Here is a 14,730-nt window from a genome sequence, read left to right as displayed (position 1 = left end):
GGGGTATAAATAATACATTATTATTAATAATAATATTTATTATTATTATTTGCAAGGTGAGCAAGCAAATGACAATGAGGAGCAGCAGCATGTCAGATGAGGGCTGTGGAGGATTGGCTTTTGCAGATACCTCACCCTACCACCCTTCAGCTCTCAGTAAAGCTTGTCTTTGTGAAGACTTCATGTCTTATCAGGGCTATCCATTTAGGTATAGTGTGAGCGGCCTGCGTCTGTACCCAAAGGCAAATCGGGGAAGACAGCTGAAACTGGTTTGGAGAACATTGACACCACTTCCTAGGCTGCTGTGCTGACAGGCTTGCATTCTTTCTTGACAGCTTCAAGTTACAGTGGGGCACTTTCTGCAATTTCACTTATTCTTCTTCATCACTGTCTAAAAACATGGCATCTCAGGCTCTTGGAGAAGAGTGGCTCTCCTTTCACCCCTGGCAGCTCCACCCTGTCCTTGCTGCATCCCTGATGGTCTCTTTCCTTCCCCACTGTCAAGGCCACCTTCTGTATAGCACAGCCATGGGACTGCAGTTTCAGATATCCGCTGGGGCAGCTTGTTAATGAACTGGAGGAGCTGGGCAGAGCAGAGTCCTTTGCTAGATGAGTGACTCCAGGTGCTTGGAGCACTGCCCAGCTCAGAACTGCAAGTTCATTACAAGCTCGAGGAGAAAACTAGGCCTGGTCCCTGCAGAAGATTGGAGATTAGCCGCTAGAGACAAAGGTGATAATCCACCCTTGGCCAATTATTTAGCAGTATCTAAAAGCTGGCCTGGCCAATGACTTAATTGGCCAGCTCTTTTGATTTTTGAAGAGTGAAATACAGCGCTGCAATGTATGCAAGATGAAGTCTCTCCCATATTGTGTCTGTGTGTGGGGGGGGGGGATATTTTCAAAAACAGGTACATGTCCATTTCATTTGTGATCTTTTGCTTTTAGTACTGCAGGATTCCAGAAGCAATGAATATGTTGCGGTGTGTGCATGGTGTAAATTCATCCACTTTCTCATTAACGTGTGGCAACCAGCTTTATGCCTCTCATTTATATATGCCTCTCAGCTTTATACCAGTTTATGCCTCTCATTTATTCACCACTACAGCACTTCCATTGCAAAAGCTGTAATGACATTGTTCCCCCCACAAGAGACACGCAAGCACCCCCCCCTTAACACACTTCCCTTATGTAACTACCATGCATTCAGCTGTACCTAAAGACTGAGGCACACAACAACTTTGCTGATGGCAACCTACTTATAAGTTGAGGCCAACGTATTTCTCCTTCCTGCTCTGGAGACACTTGCAATACAGATCTGAAATGAGTAAAACAGGCACGTACGACATGCTTCTGTGAAAGGTGGACTCTGATATAACATGCAAACCTGAATTTTACTTACGGCCAAGGAGTACAGGCCCTTAAATTCAAAAGAGGCTTATGCTTCAGGCTTGCACAAACTTAAATTTATGTCACACTTATGCCAGTTTAAGTTCGGAATCCTGCCGGGCAACTGTTCTATTACACTGCGACATACCAAGCTACCACCTAGCAGATCTATGCTGCCTTAGATAGATCGTATTTTATCACTGTTCGGTTGTGGAGCTACACCACTTACAGATCAATGCAGCAGCTGGCTACTAGGATAACAACTAAGACAACCTATCCTCACAGCCTTTGTGGTGTACTTTCCACTGACTGTAGCAACACTGAGGAACCTGCAGCCCTCCAGATGTTGGACTTCCATCATCCCTAGGTGCCATGGCCCATCATCAGGGATGATTGGAATTGTAACCCAATATTCAGAGGGCCACAGGATCCCTATCTCTGTACATGAACATATCTTGAAAGCTGCTCATCGCCCTATTAATCACAAACTAAGAGCACACAGGCTTTGAAATGCTCAATGCTGCTTGGCTAAGTAAAATCAATCAAGAAATAGTTTCACAAGCCCCATTGTCAATGAGCACAGCCTTCGATCAGGGTCAGGACATAAATTCAAGAAGATGGAATTCAATGCTAGCACAAACCTAGTGAAGTTAAAATGGGCATGGCAAACTTTGGTTCATTAATTTTGATAGCTCTACTCCAAGTAGGACTTAGCTGAATACAACCCAGAGAAGGCAGACCTGTGGTCGTCTTGGTTGCTGCCCATGTGGTAGGGAAGTAGAGAAAAACAATGTGATGAGAGATTGGGTGGTGTAGACTTAGGTTGCAATCCTATACCTCCATAGTAAGCTCCATTGAAGGTACAGATCATACACACAATTTGAATTTTAAAATTGTTTTCTAGAGATTTTAAGCAACCCTTTTGTCCCACGAATTGTCTCCTGCAGCTTCCAAGTTTTTCAGTTTTGCCATCAAGCAACACTGCAGGAAGGAAAATAACGTGGCAGCACAGCCAATGGCTGCTCAGTAAAAATATACCTGAGGCAGAACAAAGATGATGGAATCAGCAAACTTCAAGGGTTGCAACCTACAGAAGCTCCTGCATAGATGAAAGTTTAGACAGGGATTTGGAGTTGAGCATTGTCTCTCTCTACTCTTGTAGTTATTGCTCACTTGTATGGCATTTCAATGTTCAAAGTTTTTACAGTGTAATAGACCCTAATTCAGAGTTACTCAGATCCAGTCAGTACATCTATCAGATCAAGTTTTATCTTGCTCAGAATGAATAACTGGAGGATAGACAAGAGTGGGACGGCACTTTTTCCTAACTAGTAGTCTGGCTGAATTCAGACTTAAGTGGGGATCACAGGTAATGGCACAGCTCATCAGCTAGAGCAGTACATGGCAGTGGGGGGTGCGGGCGCATGGAGAGCAAACAACTATGCACAGCTGCGGTCAATGTTGACAGCCGATACAGCCAGCACCATAAGGTGTTTCTAAACATGGTATCTCTTTGTAAATTTAGGCAAAGGGACTTCAAGTTTCATGCTGAGGAACACGCTCAACACGGGTTTCACTGGGAGGTCAGAAGGATAAACTAGCTCCTTATATGTTTGCCTATCTCACCTCTTTGTCGCTACACCCTGAAAAGCAAATAGTGAAGACAGTTCTCTGGAGGAAAGAAACGGTGGGGAGAGAGAAAGAGAGAGAGAGAGAGAGAGAGAGAGAGAGAGAGAGAGAGACAGAGAGAGAAAGAGAAAGAGAGAGAAAGCAGGTAAGTCAGCAAATTCTTGAAGCACCAGGTACTACTAATTACTGCAGCCCTTTAGTGACTTATGGATGCAACTTTAAAATAATACATACCATACATTTCACCATGAGATGATCTACAGCCTTCCTAAGCCTAATGGGGGAGAAAATGTCTTAGTTCCCAGGCTATTTTATTGTGCTCTTCTTTGGGCGAATGTCAGGTGAACAACAGACCTTCACACCTAGGCCTCCCCTGTTTCAGGCTCTATCGTCCTCTGAGCACAGTCAGTGGATCATTCCTCCATCACCACATCAGGGAGGCCTGTTTCCCACAGACCATCCTTTCTCTTGAACTACAGAGGGGTAGGTCCACAGCATCCTACGCCCCCCAGGAGATACATTGTATCTCCCCAAGGTTAAAAGGCAGCAACGACACTAGTGAAAAGAGACGCTTCTATTGATAAAGCACAAAGGAATTAAAGACTCTCAATTCAAAACAAAACAAAAACGAATGTTTTACATGAATAATAGTGAGAGGGTTTGAGAAGGAAACTCATCTTTTTATACAACCATGTCAAGACTATGGTAAAAGTCTACAAAGTGCATTAATTTACAAAGGGATTTGCAATGCTTAGCCTGTAAATTCCTGCCTCTGTTACCAGAGATCAATTGTGCATGCATTAAAGTACATCCAAACACTGTTTCTTTGAGTAGACATTCTTCTTTGGAACTCTGTGCATGTTAACAATTCCATGGCCAGGCACATCTCAGCAGTGTTCATAGGGAACAGCAACCCAACAGCAAGATCCACAGAAAATGTTGCATTGCCGGTCATGAAATGGCAATAGAACCAATTCAACAGAGGGAGTTTTGTCTCTCAACCTCATATTTCAGACACATCACACTTGCCCAGGTCAAAAACAGAATCAAGAATGTGTCTGCTTTGCACTTGTGATCACTTCCTTTAAAATAATTTGCACTGAGAAAGCATCAGTAAAATTATATTAGAATCTGTGTACTATTTCTTCTATTTTTGAATCAAAATGGCAACGATGGAGCCATTGGCTAAATCAAACACTGAAAAGAATCACTCAGCACAGTTAAAATGAGACAACATACAGATCAAAACCAGTTTACTTCTCTTAAATCCTAGAATACATAGATAGAGCCATATTTCCAACAAAATACTAATCATTTTACAATTAAGGTATGGAATGAGGCATTACATCTCTCAATTTAAAAAAGGAAGAGTGGGCAGAGGACTACAATGCTAACACCAATCCTAAGAATCACACGAGAGAGAGATATTATTCTGTGGACATCTGTTGCATAAATAAACAAGTCTGATCACAGCACATAAATACACAGGTGAAAGAAAATGCAGGTGTGTGATATGCAATGTTGGACTAGAATAAAGTTTTCAACCATCTTTCAAGCAAAAATTCAAGGTGCTTTAAATATGTTGTAAAAGGTTGCATGAACTGGTTTTTTCCCCTTATAGGAAATAAAACCAGGACAGTCCCACCCTTCGTTCCAGTACAATACATTATCAGCAAAAATTAAGAGTCCATTTTCCAGTTCATCTGTTCTATAAAATATATCTATAAGTGTTGACTAAAGACTCTTAAAGGACTCATACTTCTATTTAATAGCAGATCAAGCCTGGCTGAGTTAAATAATTACATAATTCTATTATATAAAAGCATGTTGGATGTGGCATGCACAGAAAATCATGTTTGTATTGTTATGCAACTCCCTGCCCCCCAAATATTTTAATTCTGCATAGGTTCACTGAAGGAATGTTTGTTTGCTAGATGTTATCTATGCAGACTTGCAATTCTCATGCAGAACGAAGGTCTCCATTTGTAAATGGAGAAAGATAAGGATTTGTCCAACAAGCTGTGCATGTTATGTGACTACATTTGAGTTCTCCACTTCTCCATTTGGAAACACAGACCACTCAAGAGGCACATTAAGATGCACTGCAAAACACTGTAAAATGGACTTTTAAGACCTCATTCATACTAATTTTGGGTTTATCTTCTTGGACAGACAGGCGAGTGAAAGGGACTGCTTGCATTTAGTGCACTTTGAATACTTTGAAAAACACTAACATAAATAGTTTTAGAGGAGGCATTCCTTCAATTCCCACACTCCCCTTCCTCCCCCCACAAAATAGTGCTATGACCCACCAATTGGATTTGTGTGTCAGATCTCTTAGTATGTCACAGAAGGGTTACTATCACCCCCCCCCCATGCTGGTCAGGATGTCCTTGAATAACTGGGGTTGTTTATTTTGCCACACTTCATCTTCGCAGTCTGCGTATTGTCACACACACAGACTGAAAAGCGATGCTGGTCAAGCCCAACCAAGTGCCCCAAGAGCCATAAACCACACGCGTGTTTTTTTTACTCCTTTGCTTTAGCCAGGTAGTCAGCCAGTTTGGTGATGCCTTCTTCTTGCTGTTCAAGAAGGTCCAGCACAATGCCCATGGGAGTCTTCTTCAAGCCTATGCTTTCCATCTTGTTCTCCATTTTGTTCTTGATGTTCCGAAGCCTCAGGGAAGCATGGACAAACATCACTGGGGGGGGGGGGGGGAGAGCAAAAAAGCACATTAATACCCAACAGATATTGTCTGCTTCATACCTACATGAGATGCATGTTCTATCACCATCAGCTCCAAGAGTGCATTCTATCTGCCGATACTGCCCAGCCATAATGACTCTCTGGAAAGCTTCTGATCATAGTACAATGGCAAATAAAAACCAATGTCACTTATTATATTACTGCCCTGTGTGATCTCTATGACCAGCTGAGAAAGGCTGTCTTGGTTGGCAGCAACCAGAGGGAGGGTCTTCTTGGTGGTGGCACTTTCATTATGGAACCACCTCCCCGCTGAGCTTAGGAAAACATTGATATTAATGATGTTCCAGTGCCCATTAAAAATACATTTAATGTATTTTTGGGCTGGTGCTTCATTCCAGCAAATTTTATCATCAGCACCATCATCATTATTATTATCATCACCATCTTCTTCATCTACTACTACTACTACTATTAATAATAATACTGCCTGGGGCTACCAGCTGTATTTTTATGCTGTATGGCAATTTTAATATTGAAGTTGCTTAAACGGCTGTATGTTGCTTTGAGACTGAGGAAGTAAGCTATACAGAAATATTTCTACAAATAAAACATATGTATTGGCTTCTGATCATGATTGTTAATGAGAAAAAAATCCCAACCAAGGTTGGCATTTAATGTCCAGAACAAAACAAAACAAAACAGCAAAAGGAAAAGCTGCTTCAAAAATAAGCAGACTTCCACTCACAGAACAGAGGAAACGTAATTCCGAACATGAACACCATGACGCCCCCGAAAAAGGAGATCAGGAAGTAGCTCAACAAGATGATAGCGACCACGAAGGCAGCTGGATAGTGCTTCTTAAACCTGCGAATGAAGTCTTTGTTGTGCGATGCCCACACAAATACTGTGAACACCAGGACCACCACAGCAACACCGAGGATCATGCTCAGTGGATTCAGAAATCTGCAGAGACAAAAAGGTACAAACACCCTCAATGTCTTCCAAATGTTACTCAAGCATTTTATATCAACATAAAGACATTTTGCATGCATCTTCCTGCATCTACAAATCACCCTATGTTTCTGGAGTCAAGTCTAAAAGGAATTGGGGAGAGGGGGGGTTGGCCTATTAACAGTGGCTAAATTATTCATTTGTAAAGTACTGCAGTAGAATTGCAGCACCAATATACCTGTGAAAGGATTAGACAAGGGAAAGCGACTGAACTATCTTTAAAAAAAAGTATGCATTTTATTGATCCTTATACCCTGCCTTTCCTCCAGGGAACTCAAGAAGATATACAGAGGATTTTGGGCTGCCTGCTGCCTGCTTAGCTTCAAGTTGTTGCATCACACGCCTTCAAGACCACACCAAGCAGTTATGGTTGGATGCTCATCTCAAGAGACTTCCTTCTCAAAGGCTGCGCTTAACAGGGACGGAAGCAGAAATAGTCTCCATCTTAATGGCATCCCAATAAGGAGTTTCCATTCACTCCTATGCAGGTGGAGGGAGTGCTGCATTTAGGGAAACTGCTGGAATGATAGGAAGCTGTGCCTCTGACACAAACTCTCCTTAACTGGCAGAAATCTGGGAAGAGAACCCAGGGCCTAAATACTGCATGCAAAGCAGAATGATGTAGGTCAGCATTGTTTAGGGAAGCTTTTAATGTCTGATGTATTACGGTATTTTAATATTTTTTTGGAAGCCGCCCAGAGTGGCTGGGGAAGCTCAGCCAGATGGGCGGGGTATAAATAAATTTATTATTATTATTATTATTATTATTATCATCATCATCATCATCATCATCATCAACACTCATCTACACCACCAGGACTGACTTGCTAGTAAAAATAAATAAGTCCAGTTCCATATCCCCCCCCCCCAAGATATGTCCTCTGTAATAGAGGACATAGCTTAAAAACAAACCAACATCGCCTTTACCTTTCCACCCACCGCAGCATACAACATTGTATTCTATGGCAACAGTGCCAGTGCCAACCTGGCTTTATTCTCTTACAAGACATGAACACCAGATAGGTGGGTGGTGGTGCAGTTGTCTGGTGGGGTGGTCTCAACGACATGCATCCCTCCTTGGCTCACCCCGTCACAAGGAGTCAGACAAACTACCAAGGGTCAAGACGAAGTGCAGAGAACCCACAGACCTGAATGGTACAATTCAAATAATTTCAAACTAACAGCTCGGCAGATGCCAACAAAATAAAATCAAACGGGATGCAAAGGAAGTGGGGGTGGGGAAGAGGACACCCAAAGTTATCGCAGTTGAAAAACTGAACTGGACAAACAACCACCCTGCAGAACTGTGACCCGGGGCTGAATCCAAGGGATTTCCCCCAACCATTTCTGGAACAGATGTGGGTGGGGGTATGGGGAAGGCAGTTCTGCTGTGTGAGCAGAACACATTTGCCTGCAACCCACAGAAGACGCTGTTTTACATATAACCCAGAACTTTTACATATGCTAGATTTCAGCCCACTGCGTTTAGTATAGATAAAAACCAGTGGATGGGCCACCGTCCTCGCTCACATGCTTTTCACAAGCGCAACACCCATCACAAAGGCAAAACTAAGGCACACAGAGCTGTGGGCTCACCGTCGGTCATCTGTACATTGCACTGCCATGGATAAACTCAAATGGGTGAAGAACCCAGTCCTGGCCCAAGCCCCTGATTTGTGAATGGGTCCTTGCTGGCCTCCTCAATACGTTGCATAGCACTGCCTTGAGAAGTACATCTATGGCTTAATTCATGTCTATCAACACACAATTAACGTGTGCTAGTTTTACCATCTTTGCCAGTTTAATAAAATGGAGATGATACAACTGCTGTGAAAGAGCAGGAGACCCATCTTCCTTTCATCACAGCTTCAGGTTGGGTTGCCCACCTGCTCCTGCTGCTCACAGGAACTCACGCATGGCGTACTAAAAACAGGCTGGGTCTGTTTGCTGTTTGCAGCCTCTGAGTCACTTCTGGTCAGCCACAAGCTATATTTAGAGCAAAACTTTCTGAATGTTCTGCCTGGAAAAAGTGAACAGTAACTCAAGGCGGACATCATCACATTGGGAGTCTTACTGCCATCGGGTTTTGTACCAGAGTTTTGAGAGGTAGCCTAATTTTATAGAAGTATGAAATAAAAAAATAAAAGTTATACACATTGCACTTGGTAACAGAATTGATTCCTACAGCAGTTAGCTCAGTGGCAGAATATCTATTATGCATGCACAAGGTCCCAGGTTCAATCTCTAGGTAAGACTGGGAAATATTTCTGTCTAAACCTCTGGAGAGCTGATCAGTGATTTGACTCAGTGTAAGGCAGCTCCCCATGTGCATGTGTGTGCCAAGCTTCCAGTAGGCCTCAAGAGATGTGTAGTACAGTCTAAACTGATTGTGGACCAGGTTCCTACCTTAAAAGGTGAGCTATTGTAGTTGTAGGCAAGTGATTTGAAGTCCTTGCAATACACAGGCAGGCAAGCCATCATCTTTCAGACTAATTCAAAATGGTTTGGGGGAAGTGTTTAACATCAATCAACTGTCTGCCTTCTCTGGTACCCTTACTAGTTTATGTGGCAGAAAACACTCAAAGCAATTTTATTCTATGCAGCTAAAAATCTCTTTGCAATGAACCAATACTCAAAAGTTCCAGTTTTCAAAGTAAATTGAATTGGCTGAAAGCTGTTGAAAACCCAAATACAGGCAAAATTAAACACAAGGAAAGTTAAAGCGGATTTCCTAAAAAGGAAAGCGTGCAAGAAATACACTGGATTTGTTTATATCTTTGTTACCTAGCTGGTTCTGCGACTATAAATGTCAGATTCTGCTGCAGAACTCAGTGTGCCATTTGGATCAAAATAAAGCATTGTTAACTGAGCTTCACTTTTTTGGCTGCAGGCTTTAGGTTAGATCCAGATTCAGTTGTTCACAGAGTAGAACCAGGGAAATCAATGGGACCTAAGTTATGTCTTGTTGATTTCATGGGTTTTACTCAAGCATGAATGAGTCTGGATTGAACCCAACAGAATTTGTTGTTAATGGCCATGAATACTGTCTCCTAGAAGTGAGAGGTTAACAGGTCAAAAAGCAGACAAGGCGAGAAAAACTGATAACTGGAAGTGTTAGTCTCTGTGCCTGCTAGAATCTTTATCAAGACATATTTTTAGGCCTTTAATCTGTAACTGTGAGGAAGCTTGTTTAAAACTGTCAAAAGCAGTGGTTCAGAAGTTGCCTAGTGCAATAGCTTCTTTGCTTCTGTATCTGCATCAAATTGCAAAGCACCAAGTGGGCAACTGGCAGTAGAACACAGTTAAAAGGGGTAAGATGTTTGCCATAGTGATGAGAACAAGATGGCACATCAGTCATTAAATCATAAAACCAACATTCACTGTCTACATGAGGGATAACCAACGCAGTGCCTCCAGATTGTGTTGAACTACAGCTCCCATCAGCCCCATCCAGCAAGGATAGTGATGGGGTCATGGAAGTTGCAGACCAGCAGCATCTGATGGCACCATATTGGCTACTCCTGCCCTACGTATTTGCAATGAGTAGGCAGCAAGGAAAGCCACCTGTAGACACAGGCTGTAAACAGATACTGTCCTTATGAAACTGTTGAGCCCCAACAACATTTATGCCTGCCTACATCCCAGACTCATAGACCAGCTAATTTCCCCCTCTTTACAAGCTTTAAAGGAGACAAGCTAAGCCCTAAGACCTCCAACACACTGCTCCCCCAAGACCCAAAGCAGAAAGCAGGAACCATCACTTTCTCTCTTCCACTACGGTTGAGCCTGCTGAACAGAGATGTATCTAGGTTACCATCTGCAATCTCATTTCAGAGGATAGTCTGAGATTAAAAAGACTGAGAACTTTGTGCATTTTCCCTTAGCTGCTGCTGCATCCTGCTTATGCAATTGTCCCAAGGCAAATTCTCTGGCCGAGCATTTCAAACACAACATGCGGAGTCCCTTCAAAAGCTTCCTCCTGCCAACATTGTATGTTACTTCAGAATCTGTCCTAACTGCCGCCTCCAAATTTATTTCTATTGAATCAACAATTATATGGCCTTCATTTGGCAAGAATAACAGCCAGCCGCTGCCTAAGAGAAGTGCACATATAATAGGTATGGAATAATTCTGAATAGAAGGTAACACCCTAGAAAGTTCTTCTCTAACAGCAGGCGGTCAATGCTGATACCATCTTAGCTAAGGTGATAAGACAAGTAATCCATCATGTCTGAAGTGTGCTCTGAAGTCCTCCAAGTGGGAGTCATTAAATGCCACAGGTGGTATCAGGAGCTAGGTTAGTTATAGGATACACTCTAAATATAGCCCTCGTTAGAGAGATTTATTGAACGTATCAGACACCACCAGTATATGTGCAAGACATCTTGTAGCATGGTAGCGCAGTGGTTATTTGAGGTTGGTGTTACTCGGACAACGTACAAAAACAAACTTGGGGAGAAGGTGATTAGTTCTTATTGCCAAGGAATAGGTTTTGTAGTGGTGGCAGGAATAACCAGGAAGTGTAAAGCACTCAATATAAATAGACCACTAAATGGATGCCTTAAGGTCTCATTGAGAGATACAGGAAACAACTTTTGCCTGCTGGAAAGATGTTGCACCTAGAAGAAAGCAGGTGGGGCGAAAAATAAAGAAGTGATCTACAGGCAAACAAATAATGTACTCCTCTATGGAGCCAAGTCAACAGAACATCTTTCCATTTGCTACTGACAGATTTGCTTTCCAACCATCTGCTGCAAAGTGGAACAGACCGACGGTGGAAATCTCATTTCATACTCAAGTGTGTCTTGGTTGGATGAACTGCAAGCAGGAAGTCATTGCATTAACTCAAATGGGTAGACTAAGCAATGCTGCAGGTGCTGGGATTAAGGACAATCCCAGAAGCTGGAAGCTTCCAATGCAGTCGGAGATGTCGATAAGAACAATAAAAGAAGCCACCAAACAAATGCAAAGCTGTAACGGAATAGATTTAGTAATAAGGTTTCAGCTTATGTACCACCACCAGGTAAGCACTGCATACTGCATGCCTGATTATCAGATCCTTGCTTCCAGTGCGTTAGCACACTGTAGCAAGCTTGTATTCTCCACAACTTGGCACCAATGAGTGAAATACTTGGTTTTAAGAAGCTGGGAAGGTTCATTCAGGGAAGTGATAGGAGCACAGGCTTCCATTTTCTGGGACCAGAATGTAAGGCAAGTTCCTCCTGAATTAGGAAGAGACCTTGACTGAAAGAGATAAAATTAACAGATCTTCCATATCACTATGTTGTTGTTTTTTAAGTTTTGTTTCTACAGCAGTACTATAGGAAAGGCTATGTTAAGTTTGGAAAGAATTGCCTTTTTGCAGACAAATAAAAAAATACTCTACTTAGCTGGAAGGGCACAAAGAAGCATAGCGCATTACCAATGGCTGGCTGTAGAGAGTGCCAGTTAAACGTTCAGTGATGAAATTGAAGCAGACATCGGTGACCAGGGGTGGTGGTGTAGGGGACAGTGAAACCAAGAACAGTAGACTAAAGATATGGCATACAAAATCTAATTCAGCCAGCTGCTTGTGTCAGGCTAAATATAATGTGCTTTTTGCATATAGCCATTGTTGGTGGGGACACGGGTGGCACTGTGGGTTAAAGCCTCAGCGCCTAGGGCTTGCCGATCGAAAGGACGGCGGTTCGAATCCCCGCGGCGGGGTGCGCTCCCATTGTTCAGTCCCAGCGCCTGCCAACCTAGCAGTTCGAAAAGCACTCTCGGGTGCAAGTAGATAAATAGGGACCGCTTACTAGCGGGAAGGTAAACGGCGTTTCCGTGTGCGGCTCTGGCTTGCCAGAGCAGCGATGTCACACTGGCCACGTGACCCGGAAGTGTCTTCGGACAGCGCTGGCCCCCAACCTCTTTGAGTGAGATGGGCGCACAACCCTAGAGTCTGTCAAGACTGGCCCGTACGGGCAGGGGTACCTTTACCTTTTATTGTTGGTGGAGGCTCAACTGAATGTGATCATTTAAAACTAAGCTGATAATAAAGGGCACTGCAAAGCTATGAACGTAATATAAGTGAGACAGGATCTGTAAGAGAGGTAGTGCTTGAAACATGGCTACTTAAGCTATAGAAAAAACTCCAGAAGCTAAAACAAGACTTTCCACAGCATCCAATTGAGAGTTTTATTCTTCACTGCCCTTCTTTCAGCTGCATACTATAACAGACAATGCTTAGCTTAAAGTACCAATTTTAAGTACGCTCCAGGCTTACTAAATTGTGACGTTGAGGACAGAAATATCTGATAAACCTCATAACTTAATTAGTTGAACTGTAAATGTTCCTCATTAGCTGGCCTGAGTTAAATGTTCACCAGGCTTAAGACTTCATGGAAAAAGTGAGTTTTGAGGAGAGATTTGAAGGAAGAGATGCAAGTAGCATCACACAGGTGTTTGGGGAGGCAGTTCCAAGCATAAGGTGCAGCAAGAGTAGAGTAATTTGAGGGAGCAGGAGACCCTCAGCTGGATGGAAGTGGTGGAGCAAAGGTCAAAGGAAGAATGTAAGAGGGGAGAAAAGACGGTAAGGGTTTTGAAGAGGAGGGAAGAAGCCTGCAACGGATCCAGGAGCAGAGTCAATGTGCAGATTAGAAGAGACATCATGTGATCAGAACAAGAGATTTATTTTGCTTACAGAAGGCTGAGAAAGGAACACAACTTGGCAACAGACTGAACACAGAGGACAAAGGGGAGAAAACAAAGCCAAGGCTACATGGCTGTTCAACAGGGCAGATGATAACACAGTAAACTGATAAAAGAGTATTGACGGGAAGGAGAGTTGGGAGAGAATACTGAGTTGGAGATGACATATGTTCAAGAAGAAATAATGGAGGCTAATGGAGTTACAGTTAAGGCACAGAGTACTTTCTATGCTATATGTAATGAAAATTAGTTGCCAACACCACAGGTGGCTCTTCCTCACTCCCTGAAAGATCTTGCAGTGCATACAGCTAGCAACAAACAGGAAAAGGAGGAGCCAGAAAAATTCAACTATGGAAAAGCCTTAAAACATGCAACCATATAAACCAAGATGCAAGCTCAGCAATTGTAAAATAAACAGTGCTCTGTATTGGTGTATGGACCTTGCATCGGATTATTAAGAAGTGACTTAGTGCAGCTTGCAGCTAGGTTTTTTTAAGCTTTTAAGTAAATCTGAGTAGAACAATCTTCCAAGCAAGTATGTTTTGGGTAAGACTTATATACATCAAAAATATTTTGAAGGGGAAATCTCTCCCCACCCCGTTCTCCACTAAGCAGACACACTGGACATGGCCTCTCTCTAACTATTCCCAAAGGTAATTAGTACAGGTGTGAGGCTGCCTAGATTGGCCAACTCCATTGTGATACAGAAGAATGAATGTTACAGTTCCACCTGCCAATAATGGGGATCAGATACCAGCCTAACACCGTCCCTGCCTGGTGAGCAGAGATTCAGCAGATGGCTTGTGTTCCAACTTTTAAATGCCTGCTGAAAACTTATATATTCCGCCAGGCCTATTCAGGCAATGAAAAATATTGCATTTTTCCATCTATAAGACGTCCCCATGTATAAGATATCCCCTATTTTGGGGGACTCAGATTTAAGAAAATGGGGGCGATGGCCCACCCCCTAATTTTTGACATTCTTTTTTAGGGGGGGGACCTAGTCTTATACATGGAAAATGGTGTGTGTTAAATTGATGTCTGTTTAACTTTTTTACGGTTTTATTGCATGGTTTTCTGTGTTTATTGTTGTAAAACATATTGATATATATAGAAGAATACAAATATTTATATAAATTATTTTCATCATGCAGCGAAAGATGTTTTCATTATGTATAGAAAGCCATCAAACGAACATGGAATGGATGACAGCCCTTAAACTTGCATCAAGAGGCCAGAATCAGTTAAATAAGCCCAGTGCTCAATGCCATATTCCAAACATTTGGCCACGCCAATTAGCTTCCAAGCAG

At 42.6% G+C, this 14,730-nt stretch overlaps 2 protein-coding genes across 4 annotated transcripts in view; one reads left to right on the top strand and one right to left on the bottom strand.

Moving 5' to 3' along the window:
* Positions 1–4,251: 4,251 nt before the first annotated feature.
* The window catches only part of ARL6IP5 (ARF like GTPase 6 interacting protein 5), a 15,551-nt gene continuing 5,072 nt past the window's right edge, over positions 4,252–14,730 (bottom strand). For all 3 annotated transcript variants that reach the window (XM_083426801.1, XM_083426800.1, XM_083426802.1), the window contains 2 exons: positions 6,468–6,685; positions 4,252–5,717 (listed from right to left, as the gene is read on the bottom strand). In XM_083426801.1, coding sequence (XP_083282927.1) covers positions 5,545–5,717; positions 6,468–6,685 — 391 coding nt within the window. In that variant the 3' untranslated portion in view covers positions 4,252–5,544. The remainder of the gene's footprint in view (positions 5,718–6,467; positions 6,686–14,730) is intronic.
* The window catches only part of UBA3 (ubiquitin like modifier activating enzyme 3), a 27,617-nt gene continuing 23,938 nt past the window's right edge, over positions 11,052–14,730 (top strand). The window contains exon 1 of the mRNA XM_083426037.1: positions 11,052–11,756. The gene's annotated coding sequence lies outside the window, so the exon portion shown is untranslated. The remainder of the gene's footprint in view (positions 11,757–14,730) is intronic.

Source organism: Podarcis tiliguerta (genome assembly GCF_965153285.1).
Source record: "Podarcis tiliguerta genome assembly, chromosome: 2".
Taxonomy (NCBI): domain Eukaryota; kingdom Metazoa; phylum Chordata; class Lepidosauria; order Squamata; family Lacertidae; genus Podarcis; species Podarcis tiliguerta.
Note: the sequence above shows the minus strand (reverse complement) of the source record. Positions and strands in the feature narration are given on the sequence as shown.